Below are 22503 nucleotides of genomic sequence, written 5' to 3' on the forward strand. Positions count from 1 at the left end.
CTTTTTTCTTACCATAATCCAGATTTAAAAAAATATTGACATGTATAAACAGTCGTGCCATGAATTAGTTTGCTCCTCCCCACACCCCCCCCCCCCCGCCCCATTATGCTTTATTATTGATTGACTAAGATCTACAACATATTTTGGGGAGAAACATTTTTGTAATAATTGATTCTTATATTTTAATCTAGTGATTATAAAATAAAATAAGAAATTGTGAAAACTTCATTTAATAGTTCTTATGTTATAAAATGAAAAAAAAAAGCTTTTATAAAATGCTCAATAACAGGGACGGAGCCAGAACTTGAAGTTAGGGGGGGGCAGTTTTGCTGTTAGTTGCGTGCGGTGGCTCTAGCTTTCGGCTTAGTTGCTTAACAGCTAATGAGTTTTTTTTTTTTTTGTTTTTTTTATGTGTGCATCCAGATATGGACAAAATTATTTTGTTTAAAATTTTTTAAAGGGTCAAGTTGTTTGTTTTAGGTAAAATTGATTGATTGATTTTTAACTTTACTATTGGTAATTTTTGTTGTTGAATAATTTTTTTGGGCTTGTTTATTTTACTTTAGATTTTAGATCTGGTCTTTAAAAGAAGGAAAATGCTAGAATTACAAACTTTTTTTTAGAAATTATTAATGTGGTGAGTGGTTATTAGTAAGTAAAAATGAGATGTAAGTGATAGGTCTAGTTGCAAACCAATAAAAGTTTACTACCACAACAGTTTGTAAAAATGTTATAGAAAACTTTGTGGCTAGAGAAGTACTCCTAAAAGAATCAATGATAATATTAAGGGGGGAAAAGTGTGATTTTATAGAACAAAATTGCTAAAATTGGTTACTATGTATATAGTAATTAAAAAAAAAAAAAAAAAATTAGGGGGGGCAATCCAAGTCTCCCTCCATCCCTGCTCAATAACTCTCCAAAAAAGGTCCATAATGTTAGCTTCCATATGAAATAATCAAAGATCAATTGCATGTTTAAATTAAAATTAAATATTCTCCAGCTTTTTATTTGCATACTCATCTCACTATATTATTAATTGTATAATACATTATGTTTCCTTGAAAAAAATTTAAAATAAAAAATATGGACTGCCTAACTTATACAATATATATTATACTATATCAACTAATCTCCATCAGATAATAATACATTATTTTGAGTTGGGTTTGAGATTGACACTTATAGCTTATAAGTCTCATCTTTATATCTCCTTTTTCACTTAAATGACCCATCTCATGGGTCTGCAGCTATCAAGTTCATGCAACTAACAAGTCAACCATAGTTTTTTTGTTTTTTGTTTTAAAGGAAACAAACTTGACTGTTGATTGAAACACAACTCCAATATTAATCACAATCACGTAGAAGAGTATTATTATGATTTCGCCATACATAAGATATAACCATACATACTCATTAAACTGTTAAATTTAGAAGCAAAGAATTACCCTTGGATTGTGTTATGTTGGAAAAGAAAATAATGCCTTGGGCAAAAAGAGAGATTTATATACCTGAACCTGTTTGCAGATAAATACATTTCAGCCCCCCCAAGGCCCCAGTTGGATAACAGCCATCGAATAACCTAAATTTTGTGAAGTAAACTAGGAAAATGATTGTATACTGGGAAAGAAAAAAGAGAAAAAGAGAAGAGGAGAGAGACTTACCAAATTGTTTCTGGATTATGGAAAACTAGGCAATCTTGTCTTGGGTTATTTTTCTTTGACTAGAGAGAAGATAATAAAAAATCTGCCATTTTTCTCTAATTTGGAGAACCTCTTGAATATTGATCATCTGCAGCTATTGAATGAGAAATAAATGGAAAAACAAATTAGGCCTAGAAAAAATAGAAGGATTAAAGAGATTTGATAAATAATGGAATATGGGCATTCTTGGACCAATTTAAGAGAGAGAAAGAAACCTTTTTTTTTTTTTTTTTTGGAGAAGAAGAGACAAAAAGAAACTGGGTGATCTTAAATGAGAGTATAATAGAAGAGAAAAGGATTTGCAGATGTATGGTGCGTATATGAGGAACCTAATTCTAAATGGGAGAGGTGATTCGGCCTAGACTTGGACCAATTGAGCCCAGCTTTATGCAAATGAGGCTGCAATCGCCTTGCTTCATGGACCAATAAGGCATAAGCATGTACCATGAGCCAAGCTAAAAGGCTAGACTAAGAATTTGGACAAGAGAAGAAAGAATTAGTCTGGGCAATGAGTTGTACAAATTACTACCCAACCCAATTTCATTCCTATCTTTTGCCTTTTATCATGTGCCCAAGTTCAATACAATCTGATAAATGTTTCTTTGACTACAAATGGAGAAAATTTGAACTATGGAGAATTTAGGAATTCCAGTAAGGACATAATAACAATATATTTGTCCCAGAAAATGAAAGATCCTCTGTGGAAAGCGACTTCTTTCTTCTTTTTCTTTTTTTCTTTTTTTGAGAAAAAATCTAGTAGCGTGGAATACCGTTTTATATAATTATACATAAAAAGTTCAGTATTTCATAATTAATGTCATCCTATTTAGCCAACTTCATAAAAGATATATTTAAAAAAAAAAAAACAAATTAAGGTACATAAACTCTTTTACATAATTACACATATTAAAAGTTAATGAAATCTCATACATATTAATGTTTTTAAAATTAAAAAAATAATCTCATACATGATTAAACTTACCAAAAAATATTATAAAAACTCATAAAAGTGGGTTTTTTCTTTAAAAAAAAAAAGTAAAAAAGCCACAAAGCAATTACAATTCTTAAATGCATATTCTGCCCAAAATGCCAGAATTTCATTGAAATGGCCGATATAGGCCAGAATTTGAACCAAGATAAAATAGAGGTTTAGTGTATCAGTTTATATATGAGAACATGATATTCCAACTGGAACAGCTAGAATAGAATGTAATTTAAAATATTGGTTCAAATAAAAAGTATCTAAATTTAAACCAGTCACTATCTTTTAGTTCTATGAAAAATCAACATAGTAGTAGGTTTCAGTTAGCTTAACTAATAAAATTTCTTCTTATTGAATATACTACAACAAAATGTAACTGCAGTGACGAATTTTAGTGACGACTACAACAAAATGTAACTGCAGTGACGAATTTTAGTGACGAAAATTTTTTCGTCACTAAAAAGTACCATATAGTGATGAAATTTATATTTCATCGCTATGTATAAAAAAATTAGTATTTATATAAGAAATCTAAGACTCAAACCCCAACTATATCATAAACTAAGTGGTGTCTTAATTTAATAATACAAATAAATCAATATAGAGTAGAATCCATAAGATGAAATTCTATTTTATCTAATATATATATATATATATCTCAATATGAGTTTTGGTTAACCCATGAGCCATCTCTCTCTCTCTCTCCTTAGATATTAAAACAAATAAATTTTCTTGGGGAAAATATTAATAATAATTTAATCAACTAATTAGTAACATAAAAATTGATGAATGCTTGCCACATCCCTCATGGTAGCTCAAGTTGCGTTCATCCTTGCTCAGTTTGCATTAGAATGATGTCTGTTATTAGGAATAAGTTGTGTTTATAATTCTTTGAAGTTTTACTATTAATTAAACAAAGTTTCTCTCATTCGAAATGTTAGGTTCTAAGTACTTAGGAACTAATGTATTAGAACTCTAATTTATATTGCTGGCAAACCATGATCAAAACAGTTTTTAGTCTTGTTTAGACTTGCTCAAAATATAGGTCTTTCATGTAAAGTTAGAATCGAGTTAACTACAGAATTGAGTTTGCAATTCTGACTGGCTCGATCGATCGAAAGTCGAGCAGAATGTTTTTTCTATAGAATTTCCAACTCAGCCCTAAGCCCATATGATGTGTAGGGTTTTATGTTTTGCCCTAGGTATAAAAGGGAAACCCTAGCCATGTTTTTGAGGTTACTCTATTTGCTGTGTGTGTAAATCTCTTGTGAGATTTGAGAGGTGGTTGCCTTCACACATGCTTAGAATTATCAAGAAGGAGATTTCATTGAGAACTTGATGATCATTCAGTTGCTGCACTAAAGAGCTTAAAGATACACAATCAGGAGTGCTTGTACTTGCTGGAGAATCCAAGAAAGAAAGAGTCCGTGGTCTCGGAGCTTGCATGTGGTTATGTCAGTAAGTTTCTACTTGTGGCTAGCAATAGGATGTTAGTGGTCTAAATTATTATTGTAAAACTTCGATTCTTTTACAGTGGATTCAAGTTTACCTTGAGAATGGCTAGGTTAAATCCTCCCCAAGTTTTTACCGATGTGATTTCTTGGGTCATCATATCTTTGTGTTCTTTATATTCCGTATTTTACATTGATATGATTATATGTTTGTGTTAACCTAGATCTAAAATTTGGACTAAGTAATCACTTGGCTAATTAACTAGGTTAATCCAATTGTGTTTTAAGGGGTCTAAAAACAAACACAAAAACTTCTTGTATGACAATAACATAGACAAGTATGCTTAGGTGAATTATGTTCTTGCAGCAATTTTTATTTTTCTTTTGGCCATCATAATGAGCATCTACATTTCACTTCTTTGAATTATTCTTGCATCACTTTTGGATGAAAAGACCTAAGTTTTAATAATGAGCATTGTTATTATACTGGAAGGAAGTAAAAGCACCACAATATGTAGGGAATAGAAAACCAAGTGAGAACCAGTATCTCTGACTTAACTACAACAATAGAGATGCATTTTTTTCGCAAAATTGTAGCCTGGCATTCATAAGTACCCTTTCAGATACCTAATATTTTTGAAAGAAATGTACTAATCATGGACATATGAAAGTTCATTTTAGTATTCACGAACTGAACAGGAAAATCTTTACAAATATTTGATTTCTTCAAAATGTGTTGGACGAATCATGGACACTATCTAACCTCTGTACACCTCTAAACATTACAAAAGATATTTATTTAATATCTAGATTAGCTGTTCGGCAAGAGGACAGAAAGAAGAAATTTATTTAATAACTTTTTTTACAGCTAAGTCTTAATTGCAGCTCATCAAGAACTTCCGCTTTCACAGAAGTTGTAAAAGAAATTGGATTGGGTATATTCAGAGTCAGATTGACTGAGTTTGGTCCCACTTGATGCCTATTTCCATTAAAATCTAGCTTTGCTCAAACACCCTCCAAGTTCTGGAACATTAAGAGAGGAAAAGATTGTTTCAGATGAGAGACTCCCTTGGAAATTAGGTTCAGCCAGAATGGTCACAACTAGATGATAATAAAATAACACTACGTGGAATACTTCTTATTGTATTGACATACGTTTCTGTTGACAGCGGATAGTCTTCCCTTTCTGCGACAGCGGATAGTCTTCCCTTTCTGCAGAATTGGTTTGAAGATAGAACAAAGCAGCCACCTTCTTGGGCAATATGGATCATTGTAGCTTGCCATATCTACCTTACTTCGGCTGTAGGTTGAAAAAAAATTTCAATGCCTACATATGGCAGCATAAGTATTAAACAAAAGACTGAAAAACTATAGTTTCTAAGGAAACTCAAGAATATAAAGGGAATGTTGAACAACCCAGTTTAGACCTTATAAAAACACCTAATTGGGAAAATGGTGATGAATCATGCTAAATTATTCTATAGATATAGTAAATTATTTTACGAATAACAGGACAAGGTACACAAAAACACACAAAAGAGATTTCTTTGTATCCTACAATGACAATGTTAAATTGAATGACAAAAGAAAAGAAATTAAAATAACAGTCACTAGGAGTTCTTTTATTAGTAACTATGACAAGACTGTAAATAAAAATGACAAAAGGTATACCTTTAGTATATAAAGTCAGTTCTTAGAGAAGACATTCTATTGTCGCGGCAGATGAGGTCACCTATTATCAAGATTGGAGTCTTAAATACAAGCAGTAATGATGTCTCCGCTGATCAGCACACTTCACATTTTGATGCAATTGGCATTACCTTTTGATGTTTTCCAAGATACTAGCCCAGGGAATCGAAAACTAGAATGGCACTAAAGAGTGAGTATCCAGCGCTTTTAACTATTCCCTTCTGGAAGTGGACTTCATATTTACCCATTTAAGTAAAAAACTGTCAACTTTTCAGACCTGCATAACAAACATTCAACATGATTCAGTCACAACAAGAATAGAATTACATTTTCCAGTGGGTTATATGCGTCACAAGAAAATGCATTACAGTGAGTAATAGTAAAGCTTAAAGCTGGAAGTATTGACTAGGCACAAATTTGTTCAACCTTGATTAGCAATTAGCTGCTATCCCTGGTTCTTTTCTGGGTAGACTGCAAAATTAACTTATGTAACCATTGATTAAGCATTCATACCTGTATGTTCTAACTTTTTCCCTAGATTTGTGATGCCTCCCTTAATTTTTTCAAATCAGTTTGCAAATTCTCACAAAATAATCATAATTCTACGGCAAGAAAACTGCGTTGTATCTTGTTTCAACTTATCACTGACAATGGGGCATTTAGTGTAGGAAATACAATTCAAATTGGATAAAAAGCACAGCTATGATATTTTAGATTTTTAGTTACAGAAGATTTCATTGATAGAAGTTTTTTTTTTTTTTTTTTTGGTAGAATATTGATAGAACTTTTCAGTCTTATTTCTGAGTAATACAAATTAAATTTTAAGCCATATTGTATTAAATGAATAATTACAAACAAAATTCAGCTTACGGAGACTTATGTCCATTGCCTTGTCTGCAATCTGTAGGCTGTTACCCTCCATAAAGGGATATGAAGTGGAGCACCCAAACAGGTTGGCCTCTTAGTTAAGACAACAAGACTGACAATAAGAGAAGACTGAAACAGAAATTTGGAAATCCATTAATTGAAGCTTACTATTATATGCTCTTTACAGAGATTTGTAGCAGGGATTATCTGTGAAATGATTTTAACAATCAATCAAGTTTGCAAGATGGCAAGGCACCAGACGTATATCTTAGTGCATAACTTGATCTCAGACAGAAAAAATGCATCAAATTTGGGTTTCAAGTTTCTCTTCTTAATCGGGTTCTTCAATTTCTTGTAGACGTCTAAGGACTGGATATCATAGTTTATGCCATTGATTAGTACTAAAATAACATTCAAAACAAGCTATATATGATCATAATCAGTATGTAAGGGTAATCCTTGATGCGTACCTCATAATCTAGAAAATTGCTGAAGTCACTGCAACAGAGACTTTAAGTTAGGAAACAAAAACATAGGATTTGAACAGCAAACAAATTGTCAGGAATCCTGTATATTCCAGGAAAAAAAGGAGTTATTTATGATTATATATATAGGAGATAGAAGCAAACTTGGTGAAAAGAGTAAATGTTGGAAAAGCCTGGGCCTTACTTGATTCATTGTCGAAGTGATACCTAATATACCCAATTGACACTTGCAGGCACATTCAAGTCATGGTTCTAGCTAACCTACAACCAGAAGTCTTTTAGGAAAAAAAAAAACTGAAGACAGTAAAATCAGCTTAGCTTGAGAATAAATGTTACTGCAAATATGAAGTAATCCAATGATGAGTAATACAGCTTACCCAACATTATAATTTGATCTCAAAAGAAAAAAGATGTTAACCTCTCGTTTGATTTGAATCTGAAGTTATTCTTATAGTGCACTCTGTACAGTAAACCGGACTTTAAGGTCATCCACAAATCTGTTTAAAATAGAATAAATAATTTGTCAAAGAGTATTTCTCATGTTTAAAACTAACTTCATTTGAATTCATATCATTAACTAACTTTGGAGAAGCTTGAATATAAATAATGAAAGAGCCCTAATTAATCCAAAATTGATTAGTGAAAACTTAACAGTGAAGACAATATAAAAGTTTCTAAAGAGCCCTAATCAATGCATTGTTGGTAGACCAGAATACACACACACACAAATAATCTCAAGAAGTACTTGATTTTTGTTGTTGGATGGAAAATTTGAAGATCTAAGAATGCTATGCAGAAAAATATGCTACACTATATGAGCACACAATTTTGAACAAAATTTATGGAAATTAAAAATTAAGTGAATAAGCTAAGTCCATTCAAAGTGATATATTAAACATGAGGACATTTGAGCAAAAATACCAATTCTTGATTCTTTGAGTTTAGCATAGGAATCAAAAGTTTATCTATATATTTGGAACATGGACAATCTTGACCTATCGATGCTAAAGTACATAGCCTCTAGTTGGGAAATGAAGGATGACCAGCATGACAGCATCTGTTATCTAGTGAGGCACCATACCCTTGCCGGTAGATATCTCAGCTTCTTGCAACTGTTTATAGAAATCTCATCAAATAAATAAAGGTTCTGCAACTATAGTGGAAAGTCATCCACTCTTGTTTACTCTTTTTGATTTCAAAATATCTTACTTGGGATTGTTGAACTAGATGAGGCAGCAACTTGAGCTTAGGAGCACATACTGTTTGATTTGTGTGCTGCATGAAATATTAGACATCCTTTAAAAAAAAAATTAAAAAGGCTCCACTAAGAATACAAAAACTAAATTTTCTTTCTTATATGGATCCAGATTATTCTACCAAATTCCGATAACACCACAAAGTAAGGTTTGTAACTGAAAAGCAAAAACTAATAATGAGTATGCGATTTAGTATTAAGCTCATTTAAATTTAAAACCCTGAAGAGAATATAACAAGGATATGGGAAGGTTTTGTTTTCCATTGACTGGGAATGAGAATCTTTAGTAATAGAGAAAACGTAGATTTCACAATTTGTAATTCAAGAATAACTCCATGTGTGTCGTTAGAAATGAAAAAGAATAAAGTTCCAAAATGAAAAACATGGAAAAGAGCAAATTAAGAAATGTGTACATCATTCTGAAGAATTCCATATAGCATGAACAAGGTTATCAACACTCCTTATTGCAGTCAATTTTCCACTGAAATATAAAGAAACAATGAATTTGAAAAGAACAACAAATGTAGTGAATAGTATACAAAGTTGAGAATAGGAAAAAAAAATATTGATAATAAAATTTGTTGGAATAAAGACAATAGAATAGAAGAAGAGAACTCACAAATTTTCGAGAGAAAAAAAAAAAAAAAAAAAAAAAAAAAAAAAAAAAAACACTGGAATCAATTTGTAAGTCTGTCTTTTGTGATTTCTGGATTATGACCAATCTTTTGTCTGTAATCTAAGGCTTCACAAGATTATAAGTTAAAATAAATCCTCAACCACTATGCCAAATCTTCCACTTAGCTACAAGAAAACAAACATGTTGCTTTCTGAATGAAAAGAAATTAAACACATTAGCTCTTGAATGAAAACCTCAAATCCACAAGGGGTTCCTTGAATTCATTAACGAAAGAATATACTTGAAAAGCAGATGTGATCATGGCCGAATGCAATGAGTTTTACTCCTAGCACCCTTTCCTTTCACGTCACCAAATTTCATGCAACTTCGTCGCTATCACCAATGATATCTACTCTTACTTTTCTACTTCTTGAATTTCCTACACATTGACTTCTAACAAGCTCTCTAGGAAAGTTTGTGTTGTCTGTTCTACATCACCCATCACTCTAGAAAGGCTCCAACATCATCAACATTTAGTGACTCCAACTGAGGATGTAAATAGGTATCAATATAAAAAAGATGAAATGACATTTACTCACCATAAAATTTTGCAGAATTTATAATAAGTAAGGGCAGAAAATGAATTGGTCCTACCCTTCCTGCCCTGACTGAGTTAAGTAGGAAATATCATATTCCATCTTTTCTCTACCTTCGCTTTCATCAAGAAGAGCACATTATGGCTAGTATTGATGTAAGTGTCTATTTTTCATTTCTGAATATGACATAGGTGCTTGGTAATTACTGATCCTAAATTGTATTTCAAAATTCTAGTATTATGTTTATTATGTTCAGTGCATTCTATCTTTTTCAGAAAAGAGAGCAATTATTGATCAAGTTGTTAAAAGAATATAAGAAAACCTAATGATTGGCTAAAGCTCAAAAACATATAATATTGGGGAAATTAAAAAAAAAAAAAAAAAATTGTGGGAATTAAAACTTTCTCAATGACACTTATGCAAGCATTATTATAGTACTTCTAAAATAAAATAAAATATCCACTTTTATGCAATATATTATGTTGAGGAAAGGGCAAGAAAAAAGAAAATAACAAAACCTTCACAAGAAAGAGAATTAGACAGCTGAAGTACCCAAACCTGTTCACACATTGGAGGACCTAAGCTGAAATACTAGTACCTCGTCTTCCTACAGAAAAATTATGCCCAAATTATGTGAAAAACTTGAAGAAAGTAAATATGTTATGTAAGAAATAGCAAATAATTTATGAATAAAAATTCTCTATTTTATTCTAGTGTGAATATATATATATATATATATATATATTCTTATTAGAGAAGAGAAAGAGTAGAAAGTCAGTTTTGGATGGACTTACTACCAGCCTTTCCTGATATCATATAAACTTCAGGATAAACAACTTGAGGCGTTACCTTTGCCACATCCTTCCTCTTGATGCTGTAATAATGTGATGAGATAATTGCTATATGCTGTAATAATGGATTAATGTATATGATTATTATTCTGAATAACCTTCTCAAATGAAAACATTGTGGTAGCACGTGAACCAAGCACAAATTATTCCTTAGTTTATTGTTATTAATGTCTGTGGCCTGGGATTAATAGCCAATAATTTGGCATTTATTTTGTTAAGCTAAATCACTAGTCTAGTTTATTGTAATTAACGTATGCAAGAGTATAAAGCTTCAAGTTCTTTCAAATTTGAACCCATCATGAATAAGAAACTTTATATGATATTGAAATCTCAAATGCTAAGAGGTTGAGTCTTGGCGGGATGGCAAGTGCCCTTCACCAAAAGCGATAGGTCATGAGTTTGAGTTTGGGAATCACAAAAAAGTGGGAGCTTTGTGCATTGAGTAAGACTTTTTTATTTTTTAAATCTCAAATGCTCAATTTAATGAACTAGATTTTGAATTTTCTATAGGGAAAAGCTTAATATATACACACCCTTGGTTGTCAATGATTAGATGGCTGAATAAAGAACACAAAATTTTGCTAGATTCATAAGAGAGACAAAACTCGTCAACAATTTAGTTAGAAAAAACAAAGAAAAAAGATGAGGTTGGTGATGATTTGCCAAGTTTAGTTACCTTCAAGACCATATTGTATTGCCTTATTACAAAATGGTGGTCTCAATTGTTGGGATATGAACAAAATGAGATTTCATGTGCTCTTGGCCCTGTTGACTAATAGAATACAACCAACACTAGTCATGCCAAAATAATTTCATAAAAATATTTGGAAAATTTTTTCTTCATCTTTTTCTAAGTAAAAAGTAAGAGAATGTTGTAGAAAAAGTGATAGTGAAGAGATGATCTTCGGAATGAATAGTATATTATTTGGATTGAAAAAAATACTTCATAAATGAGAAGTGAGAAAAACTTACCACCTTCACATTAGGAAAGCAAATAAAGGAAAGAAGACATTAGGGAAATTATGAATGTAATTAGTTGATTTAAAGTAGAGTATCAGAGAAGAGAAGAGGATTAAGTTTAAGATAACTGACCACACACATTGTTGTGGTAATATATGTGTGAACTTCAAACAGCTTCCTCTTTAATCCATTCTCTGTCATTGGACCAGAATTGGCTGATACTCTCAGTACTTCTATCGTTTAACTTGAGGCAGTACTGAATGAATAGGTGTTGCAAATTGGTGAGCCAATCCATGGCATCCACTTTCATCCAAATAAGTACCAAATGTTGAAGAGAGAAAAGTTTTTCCAACCACTCTGCCAATTTTACTGTCAATATATCAACAAATTCAGTAAATAGTAGATGAATTAAAGAAATCAATAGGGGTAGATTTTGTTGAAAGGCTGATATCAGAGGAAAAGAAGATGAGATTTTGGGAGAACTCACTAATTTTGATGAACTTCACTCAGATAGTAATTGAATTCACACCCCATTAGACTGTGTGCAATCGTTAACCACTCTGACAGCAACCAACAAGAAATATTCAGCTTTTACTGTAAAGTGAGCATAACATGGCAATAACTTCTACAGAACTCCAGAAAGCATCTCTTTAGTAAGGGATTGGACCCCTTCCTCTGTTGCCTAAAAGCAGCATTCTTGTACCCAAAATCCAGAACTTGAAGAGAGAAAAGTCAACCCTGTGCCAAATCAGAAGCTACCATTGACGCCTCATCTGTGCAGCGTAAAGATCCTCAAAATATGACTCCTCCAACTAAGAATGTGCTTATGTGTTAAGTTTGGCTGATTGAAAACTGGGGCTAGAATGGTGAAGAATCCTCTGCCAAATCAGAAGCTACCATTAACACTTATATCAAAGAAATGCTAAGTACCACTAGATGCAACACTACCAAGATTTACAAACTCACTTTTTTTAATTTTTTAATTTTAAGTATTAGAAACAAATAATTTTTGAATTTAAGAATTACAAACAAAGAATTACGCTAGCATTTTGTTATGTTGGAAAAGAAATAATGCCTCGGACAAAAGTAGAAATTTAAATACCTGAACTTGCGTGTCAAATAAATACATTTCAGCCCCCCAATTGGATAACGACCATCAAATAACCTAAATTTTTGAAAGTGAGTATATGTTGGGACAGAAAAAAGCGAAATCAATAAAACCGAAGAGGAAGAATAGGAGATGGACTTACCACATTGTTTTTGTATTACTTTGACCAAAAATATCTTCAACTTCTCTAATTTGGTGAGCCGCCCTTGAATTTTGATCGTTTGCAGCTCTTGAAGAGGAGAACTTTTTTTTTTTTTTCCTTCCTGTGAGAGAATAAGGAATAAATCAAATTAAAGAAAAAAAAAATCTATGCGTGATCTTTGATTATTGTATGTTTGATTAATTCAATATGAGAAAACTTACCACTCTGATCTGTCTTGGAACAATATGCACAACTACCCTTTAATCCGTTTTCAGAGGAGAGAGATATTTGGAATATGGGCAATTTTGAGCCACTCTGCGCCGCTTCCCTTCACACATCTTTCCTTTAATTTGGGGCATTCATAAATACTTAAATTGATGAGGTGTTGCATCGCTTCCGCTGTTGGCAGATACATCAGGTTCTTGCATTTGTAAAGATACAAGTTTCGAACAGAAGAAAGGTTGCCCAACCACTCAGGCAAAGCTTCCATCTGGTCAAAATTAAGTATGAAGAGTTCTGTTAGGGCAGTAAATCGTTGAATATCTTCTGGGAGAGAGTTGAGTTTAGCCCATCCATTCAGTAGTAGTCTTTCAAGGGATGCGTGTTGGATGGAACTGAGACTAGGGAAAGCATCCAACTCCTCACAAAACCCACCAATACACAAAACCTTCAAGCGGGTGAGGCAGTCTAACCCATCTGGCAAACCCATCAATCTTTTACAAGATCTAATTGTTAAAGAGGAAAGTGAATGCAAATCCTGTAGATTTGGAATTGATATCAGATTAGGACACTCAACTATCTCCAATGACGATAGAGATATACATGATTGAAGACCGATTGGTAGAACGTCATCACTACACGATATCGCTAGGGTTCGAAGAAGTAACGCCACACCTTTTATACTTGGAAAGGACCTCAGATTTGGACAATATCTTACTTTGAAATTCTCAAGGGAACGAAGGGTGTGCAGTCCATCCGGCAAATAACTCAATTTCTTACAATCTGATATATTCAGTGACCGAAGAGAAGTGTAGAAGCCCCATACATCCACATGTGGTGATAGGGATACCAAATCATCACAACTCCATATCTTCAAAGACATAAGACTTGAATTATTTTTCAATAACTGCTCTGGCAAAGAAGCAAGTTCTGAAATTCCCCCAATATCGAGAGACGTTAGTGTGGTAAGCTTGCTGCTAATTTTTTCATATGTCGTGCTATTGGATTGGGAAATTTCTAATTTCTCAAGAGAAGGAAAATGACATGGAGCACTTTTCAGTTGCTTACAGTCATAAATGGTCAAATTCTTAAGGCAAGGAAACACCGTTCCCGTTGTTGTTGGCTCCATCGCATCCGTCCATTCAACTAGATTTGGCATACGGGACAATTGAAGACTTTTCAAACACGGGAACAATATTTTGTCGTAACCACCATCATTATAGTTGCCGTAAAACTCGGTTCCTATAGATCTTACATTATCCATAGCACTTATATCAAGATCCCTAAGACAAGGTAGAAGCCCGAGAGTGGGAAGAACCTTACATTTCTTGCAACCAAATAATTTGATATTAGTCAAATTGTCATATAGCAAAAAGCCATCCCTTGCATCATGACTTGTCAACATCCATGATGGGAATTTCTCCCCTCCAAAACCAACAATTTTTAAGCTCTTCAAATATCGGTGAGGTTGGAGTCCTTCCAACACCTCTTCATCATTATTGTGGTTGTCTTCTCTATTCTCACTCCAGTAAAATCCCAACTTGTATACTTTGGCCTTTTCTACTAATTTGGCGTTTTTGGAGGCTTCTTTATCTTTCACATGCTCTAGCCTACGAATGTGTAATTCTCCTTTTAGTTGATTTAAGCTTCCCAATTCTTCGATCTGAAAACCTGTGCCTTGACCCACAACGAAACATTGCAAAGTTTGCAGACAAGTCAACTGCCCTAAGCCTTTAGGTGTTCGCTCAATTTCATAACCATTAAAATAAATATGTCTCAAATTAATCAAATTTTTTAGATCTTCTGGAAGCTCTTTGAGATTATTACAACCTTCAACTCTTAAAGTTTGCAAATTGTAGAGCTTGGTGATGGCCTTTGGTAACACTTTGATGTAGGTACTTGAGATGCAGAGAAGTCTCAAATGTATTAATAGGCCAATTGAACTTGGCAATTCTTTTATACTATTTCCATATAATTTTAAAACACGCAAGCATTCAAAATTGAATATTGTGTTGCCAAGTGCAGCATTTTCTGAAATAAATGTGCGCAATTTCCAGACACCATCTTTTGAAAATGGAATTCTTGGTATAGTTTTGCCTTTAGGTTGGATCACCAAACGTCGTACAAGGCTAATATCATCTCCCAAATCCTCATTTAAAATTAGGATCTCTGATTTTGATACTGAGAGAGCTAGATCATGTACCAAATCATGCATCTTGCATATGAAAATATTATCATATTCATCCCTTTCCTCATCTTGGAATAAGGAATTTGCCAATAAGATATCAAAACACCTGTTACCAATATCCTCCATCACTTGACAACCTCCTAGAGATGGTTGAAGGAACCCCTCAGCCATCCAAAGCTGAATTAATTCTTCCTTATTAATCCTATAATCTTTAGGGAAAATTGAACAATATGCAAAACATTGTTTAAGAGATGGTGGTGAAAGATGATCAAAGCTTAATTTTAATATTGGCAACATTTCATTACTATCATTTAGCGAATTCCAAATTTCATTGTTTTGAATTGCTAACCATTCACTTTTTTCCTTTTTATGAGACATCGTCCCTCCTAGGACTTTTGCAGCTAATGGGACCCCTCCACATTTTTTGGCAATATCCCTTCCAATAGCCTCTAAATCACGAGTTTGTGGAACTCTTTCATTAAGAGCTACTTTTTTCTTAATTATGGACCAGCATTCATCTTCTGATAGTTTTTTCAAGTTATTTTGTGGAAGTGTCATTGTGATTTTGGCCACTTTATCACTACGGGTTGTCAAAATAATGCTATTTCCCACATTCGGAGTAATTCCTAATAGGCAACTCCTTAAAGAATCCCATTTCACAGATTCTTCATTCCATACATCATCAAGAATTAGAAGATATCTTTTGCCTTGCAACTCCTCTTTGAGGCATTCTAATATTGTATTCTTATTTTCTAATGTGCTTGAGTTATGGGTAAGGGATTCTAAAGCCTCTCTTAAAATCCTTTTATCATTGAAATCATCAGAGATACATACCCATATTGTCTTATCAAAATGTCTCTTTACTAACTCATGATTGTACACTAGTTTTGCTAAAGTTGTTTTTCCCAAACCTGCCATTCCTACAATAGGAATGACTGAGAGTTGTTGATTGGTTGCACCAAGGAGCAAGTCTACTATTTCTAAGACTTGATCTTCCCTTCCTACAATTTCCGAATTATCAACAGAGGAGTCTGTCTCTCGATTTGGGATTATCTCAGGCTTTGCATTTACTAGTTTTGCTCTAGTAAGTCCGAATCCATTTGCATCTTCATTAATCTTTTTTAGCGATTCACTAATAGTCTTAACTTTGTTGCCCATCTTGATACGAAATGCAATGGGGTTTGAAAATGAAAAGAAGAAGCATACCTTTCTATTCATTTGATTTCGGATCTCTACCTTTCGCCGGAGAATCTCGTACGCAAGCTCATCCAGCACGTCATCAGCATCATAAGCAAGGTCTTTAAGCCTCCGCAGCCAAACCCTCACGGCCTCTTCTCTTGCTTGCCTTCTCTCTGCATCAGCCAGCACAGATTGAATCAACTCTACTGACTCACGAAGCCGTGTCAGCTCATCATTGAAACCCCAGAAAAGGCCGATCTGCTCAGTAACAAGTGGAATCAGCTTGCTTAGTATTTCCTTAGCAACATCAGTAAGGACAGCCTCAGCCATGTTTTCTTTGGTACGTACTCAGGTAAAAGTCAGAAATAAGCTAGAAATATTTGGAAACTATAAAGGAATCAGGATGGTAAAGACTAACAGCAAAAATATTTACATAGAAGTGAGGAACGACCACTTGCACCGTCTATTACGCTCTTCTGAAATGGGGACATTAGCTTGTGAGAGAGCTAGTGCACCATCATTAATTAAATATTTATCCGTGGGCCAATGCATATACATGTTAGTCAGATTCAAAACACATATGTAGTCAGTCAACAAAGTTCATTGATGTACTAAAACAATAGAGCAGTTGAAGTTGATAATATCGAAATAGCTCACCCCCATTTGCAGTCTTGCATGTGAATTACGGTCAACAACTATCTTCTTTATATATAGATTCACATTATAAGAGAATCAATACAAAACACTCAGTCAAGAGAACTAAAGTATAATACAAAATTAAAATAGCTGGCCACCATCTACTTCAATCTTTCTTTATATCATTATGATAATGTGTGAAATGTAGTGTTGAAGCTAGTGTGTAGGGAGTCGTAATGAAATTACTCTTTGAGATCTTCTTCAATGCGGTAAAGCTAAGTCTATCATAATATATGACTCATTCTCATCAGCTATCAACGAATTTGCAAAAGAAATTTAAGATACGCGAGATACCTCAGGCTCTCAGCAAGGTTTTGTTTGATGATTGAATATTTCAGAAATAAATTGAAAGTATTTCAAAATCATAGAAGAAATTGTGATGTCGTATTATTACATTGATAGAATAGAGAATCACATCAACTTGCACACGTGCCTTGGGGGTCTCTCTGTCTCTTTTATCCAAATTGAAATTAATGGGGACATAACCATGTGATTGTGCTAGTTAATCATCATTAAATATTGGTCCAACATGCGTTCACATTTTGAGTTTTGATAGACTCAATACTCATGGTAGATAAGCCGACAAAGTTAATTAAAAAACAATATTACTGCAGAAAATGTTGGCCACCATTTGCGTGTGAATTGTCGATGCAAATATAATAGTTTCACAGAATCACAGTATTCAGAAAGAAAAAAAAAATATATATATATATATATATATATATATTTCAAATTGAGAAACAACGATGCTTAATATTCGCTCAAGAGATTTAATATATGTATTAGTTTATTGCAAGTGTATTTCAGCATCAACATCAATCTTCCATATGAATTGATTCTCAAAAAAAAAAAAAAAAAAAAAAAAAAAAATCTTCCTTACGTAATTTGCTAGTGTGTAATGTAAGTCTTAAGCTAGTGTAGAGAGTCGTTAGGAACAGCTCTACAATATCAACTTTTTCGTAATTCATTTATAGAAAAAGTTAACAGATGCCTTAAGAAAAAAAATTTTAATTTTTTAAATAAATTTTTATATTTTTCATAAAAATAATATTAAAATTTTTTATCTAAAATAATATATTAACAAATGCATTAAGAACATTCATTAATCGGACTCTAAAAAAGCTTAATTATCATCATCTAATAGATTAATTTGTTTAATCATTAATGGCCCGCCAATAACCTATACATGAATGGAGATTGCTAGCGGCTCCACAGGCAAGTCAGGATGGTCACAAGATCACTGGCGCGGCTCCACCACCTTTTGTTACCTAACAAAAGGTCTCAGGGGCAGAGGGACACTTTGCCTTGGCCACCAAACCTTTTAAAAAGTCTCCGAATATATATATATATATATATAGTTTATTTTTTGTCATTTTTTAATATTAGACCCCAAAATTGAGAGTTCCCCTCCAAAAAAATAGCTAGCCCACCCGAAAAATAATTGAGCACCTAATCAGTGATCTCCAAAAATAGTTGTTAATAACAAATAATAAGTCCATTTTTTTAATAAATAAAAATATATACTACTAGAAAAATGTTTCTCCTTTTTAGTTTTTTCCTCTCTTATTTGGTAAGTTTTAGTTGTTTAATTCAAAGACTAGGTTTTTAACTTTTGTTTTAATTAAAAAAAAAAAAAAAATTCTCTTGGAGATTTTTTATGAATATTTGGGACTAAACTTTTTGTTCTTATTGTTAAGTTTCAAATTGTTTGTCAATATTTGATTTAGACTTAAAATCTATATATATAATTAAAGCAAAACTAAGAGAAAATCTAATTTGGTTCTAATTTGAATTCCAATTGTTGTCTAATTTTGTGCCATGTGTATTATCTAAGTTTTTTCAATTTTTGTTTTAAGTGAGTTAATGTTGTGCAAAAAAAAAAGATTCTAATATAAATAAATCATCAAAACTAAATAATAATAAAAAGAATAAACTCATGTGTGTGTGTGTGGGTGTGTATAGCTTAAAAAATGTGTAACTTTTATATTAGGTATAATTTGAACTCATAAATGTGTGTTTATGGTTGTTTTTAATTATGTTGTGCGAAGAGGATAAAATATGGCTTGACGGGCCTGACGGATCTTGTTCTATGGGCCGATATGGAGCTGGTCCGGCACTCGTTAAAACCCATCACTGCTGGATACAGTAAGGGCCCTTGATCTAGGGTCTTTGTTGCTTACGTCAGAATCACCCTAGAATCTCAAAATGGAAATCCTAGCACAAGGGGGATTCTAGAAGATACGCACACTAAAGGAAGATCTCCTCTACAAGGAAAGACCTTACTCACCACACTCAGAAATATTCAAGTAGAGCTTTATAAGGAAAAGACTTCCACACCAAGGAGGAGTAGCCAATCATCTACTACTATAAAAACCCCAATACACTCGTAAGTTAAGGTACGCATAAAATACCCTCTCTAGCACCCTAGAGTTGTGAGAATAATTCTAACTTGACCTTCGAAGGGTATTTGGCCGGCACCACACCGGTGCTCTCTAAGGTCTTCTATTATTTTGTTGTGCAGGTCTACTTTGAGTCGCAAGTATTGGTGATATTTTCGGCATCATCAGTTGGCGCTGTCTGTGGGAAACGTAGCACATTATCGCTTCCCGGAAAAAAGATTTACATGGTGCTCACTCGCTCAATGGCGACAACTAATGACGTTCAAGAAGAAGAAGCCCCCACGACTGCACTTGAGAAGCAGGTCAAGACGCTCACCACAGTCGTGGAGTGCCTCACCAAACAAATCGAGACTTGGAGGAGCAGCTAAACCAGAAAAATGCGACACCCAATAACCAAGGAGCGAATCAAGAAGGAACCAGCGCTGAAAGGAGGAATCAAGAGGGACCACAAGCCAACAACGCCCCAACCAGACCAGAGCGACAAGACACGAGCCTCCCTTCTCTTGCAAATAAGGCTCCACCACCTATCATCACGGAGATACAGGTGATAAAGGAACAGATGGAAGTGATGATGAACGCTCTTAAGGGAAGAGTGTCCAGTGACTTTGACGACCTTGTCAACCGAACTGACTCGCCATTCACCATCGCCGTCAACTCTTTCCCCCTGCCGAGTAAGTTCCGCATGCCACATATAGATAGTTATGACGGGATCAAGGACCCTCTAGACCACCTAGAGACCTTTAAGACTTTAATGCACCTTCAAGGAGTAGCAAACGCAATTATGTGTAAGGCCTCCCGTACAACGCTCAAGGGTGCGGCAAGAATTTGGTTCAGTAGGCTGGCACCCAACTCCATCGGCACCTTCAAAGAGCTAAGCGCTCAATTCATGGTGCACTTTATCAGAGGACATCGGTACAAGAAATCTAGGGCTTGTTTAATGAGTATCAAACAGCGAGAGGAGGAAATGTTAAGGGCCTACATATCCCGCTTCAATAAGGAGGCTCTCTCGATCGACGAAGCCGACGACAAAATACTTGTAGCAACATTCATGAATGGGCTAAAGGAGGGTAAGTTTTTGTTCTCCCTGTACAAAAACGACCTGAAGACCATGTCAGAGGTGCTTTGCAGGGCCACCAAATATATGAATGCTAAAGACGCACTATTGGCCCGCGAAGAGAGACCCAAGAAGAGAGAAAGGCAAAAAGACACCCGGCAGGATCAAGGCCGAAAGAGAGCGAGGACAGGAGACCGAAGGGATGAGAGACGACTTAAGCCCCTAGAGGGAAGATTCACCAGCTTCACCCCGTTGACCGCTCCGATAGATCAAGTCCTAATGCAAATCAAGGACGAGGGGGCTCTGACGTTCCCTTGGAAGCTGAAGAGCGATCCCAACAAGCGGTCTAGGGATAAATATTGCCGCTTCCATCGTGACCATGGTCACGACATGGCAGATTGCTATGACTTGAAGTAACAAATTGAAGCCCTTATCAGACAAGGAAAACTGCAAAGATTCATTCACAAGGAGAGAACGGATCCAACACCGCAAGAATAGCACCCCCGACGGGAGAATGAGCGACCGAAACCCCCTATAGGGGACATCAGGATGATAGTGGGAGGAACAGCTGCAGCCGGATCTTCAAAAAATGCTCGCAAAACTTACCTCAGGATGGTACAAAATGTTCAGCTGACAAGTACCGTGCCGAAGATAGCACGAAGAGAAGGCCCGATTATCATATTCTCAGAAGATGATGCACAACATCTGCACCATCCACATGACGATGCGTTGGTCGTCAGCATGCTTGTCGAAGACTACGACATGCACCGGGTGTTGGTTGACAATGGCAGCTCAGCCGATATTCTATACTATCCGGCGTTCCAGCAAATGAGGATTGATAAGGAGCGATTGATTCCGACGAACGCCCAGCTCGTTGGTTTCGGAGGAAGCCGGGTATTCCCTTTAGGCGCGGTCACATTATCCATAACGGTAGGCAATTACCCCTAGCAGATCACTAAGGACGTAAAATTCCTAGTGGTCGATTGCTCGTCTGCCTACAACGCTATCCTTGGATGACCCACACTCAACTCGTGGAAGGCGGTAACTTTAACTTACCACCTGATGATCAAATTCCCTACCGATTATGGAGTGGAAGAGTTGCGTGGAAGTCAAATGGCCGTGTGGGAATGTTATGTAGCCATGATGGAAATGGAAGATCAGGTCCAGGCCTTGAATATAGAAGAACACCGAACAGTGATGGAGCCAATAGAGAAATTAGAGGAGATAACTCTTGACAGCTCCAACCCTGACAGAACAACCAAGATCGGAACGCTCGCTAACAGCGCAATTCGTTAAGAGCTCATCACTTTCCTGAGGAGCAATCGAGACATGTTCGCCTGGAGTCATGATGACATGCCAAGAATAGACCTTTCGGTCATGGTACATAGGTTGAATATATCACCTTCCTTTTTACCCGTCCGACCGAAGAAGAGAGTGTTCGCCCTAGAACGAGACCAAGCAATAGCGGAAGAAGTCTACAAACTACAGGAGGCATGCTTCATTAGGGAAGTTTACTACCCCGATTGGCTGGCGAACGTAGTAATGGTTAAAAAAGCGAGCGGAAAGTGGCAGATGTGCGTGGACTTCACCGATCTTAACAAAGCGTGCCCTAAAGATAGCTAACCCCTCCCAAAGGTCGACATCCTAGTAGACTCGACGCTCGACACCAACTGCTAAGCTTCGTGGACGCTTTCTCAGGTTACAACTAGATCCGAATGCACGAAGCTGATCAGGAGAGGACTTCGTTGGTGACCAGTCAAGGCCTCTTCTACTACAAAGTAATGCCATTCGGCCTAAAAAACGCGGGTGCAACGTACCAAAGGCTAATGAATAAGATGTTCGCTTAGCAAATTGGGAGAAATGTCCAGGTCTATGTCGATGACATGCTCGTGAAGAGCCGAAGGGAGAAAGATCACCTAGAAGACCTTAGGAAAACATTCAGCACACTTCGCTCCTACAACATGAAGCTCAATCTGGGAAAATGCGCCTTCGGGGTGACGGCGAGAAAATTCCTAGGATTCATGGTATCTTAAAGGGGAATTGAGGCCAACCCGGACAAGATCCGA

The 22503-nt window shown here is 35.1% G+C and overlaps 2 protein-coding genes and 2 long non-coding RNA genes across 13 annotated transcripts; 1 reads left to right on the forward strand and 3 right to left on the reverse strand.

Moving 5' to 3' along the window:
- Positions 1 to 4790: 4790 nt before the first annotated feature.
- Positions 4791 to 5321, reverse strand: LOC115962667. Its single transcript, XR_004085566.1, has 2 exons — positions 5289 to 5321; positions 4791 to 5156 (listed from the first exon to the last, which is right to left on the reverse strand). It is a non-coding gene; the product is annotated as an uncharacterized LOC115962667 (long non-coding RNA).
- A 2-nt stretch (positions 5322 to 5323) lies between these two features.
- LOC115962664 lies at positions 5324 to 12813 on the reverse strand. 10 transcript variants are annotated; one of them, XR_004085558.1, is made up of 13 exons: positions 12703 to 12813; positions 12555 to 12617; positions 12120 to 12330; positions 11940 to 12012; positions 10436 to 11809; positions 10200 to 10248; positions 7552 to 8910; positions 7359 to 7435; positions 7160 to 7256; positions 6693 to 6818; positions 5954 to 6099; positions 5805 to 5865; positions 5324 to 5460 (listed from the first exon to the last, which is right to left on the reverse strand). It is a non-coding gene; the product is annotated as an uncharacterized LOC115962664 (long non-coding RNA). The 10 variants fall into 10 exon arrangements; XR_004085553.1 differs by having other exon boundaries at positions 10436 to 11821; XR_004085555.1 differs by lacking the exons at positions 12120 to 12330; positions 12555 to 12617; positions 12703 to 12813 and having other exon boundaries at positions 10436 to 10547; positions 11585 to 11821; positions 11940 to 12113.
- A 109-nt stretch (positions 12814 to 12922) lies between these two features.
- On the reverse strand, positions 12923 to 16667 carry LOC115962658 (putative disease resistance protein RGA1). The gene has a single exon (XM_031081554.1). It carries the CDS (start codon positions 16616 to 16618, stop codon positions 12974 to 12976), a length of 3645 nt encoding a protein of 1214 aa, XP_030937414.1. The 5' UTR covers positions 16619 to 16667; the 3' UTR covers positions 12923 to 12973.
- Positions 16668 to 19942: 3275 nt separating this feature from the next.
- On the forward strand, positions 19943 to 20854 carry LOC115965065. Its single transcript, XM_031084269.1, has one exon. It carries the CDS (start codon positions 19943 to 19945, stop codon positions 20852 to 20854), a length of 912 nt encoding a protein of 303 aa, XP_030940129.1.
- The last annotated feature ends 1649 nt before the right edge of the window (positions 20855 to 22503 follow it).

Source organism: Quercus lobata, chromosome 10, assembly GCF_001633185.2.
Source record: "Quercus lobata isolate SW786 chromosome 10, ValleyOak3.0 Primary Assembly, whole genome shotgun sequence".
Classification (NCBI taxonomy): domain Eukaryota; kingdom Viridiplantae; phylum Streptophyta; class Magnoliopsida; order Fagales; family Fagaceae; genus Quercus; species Quercus lobata.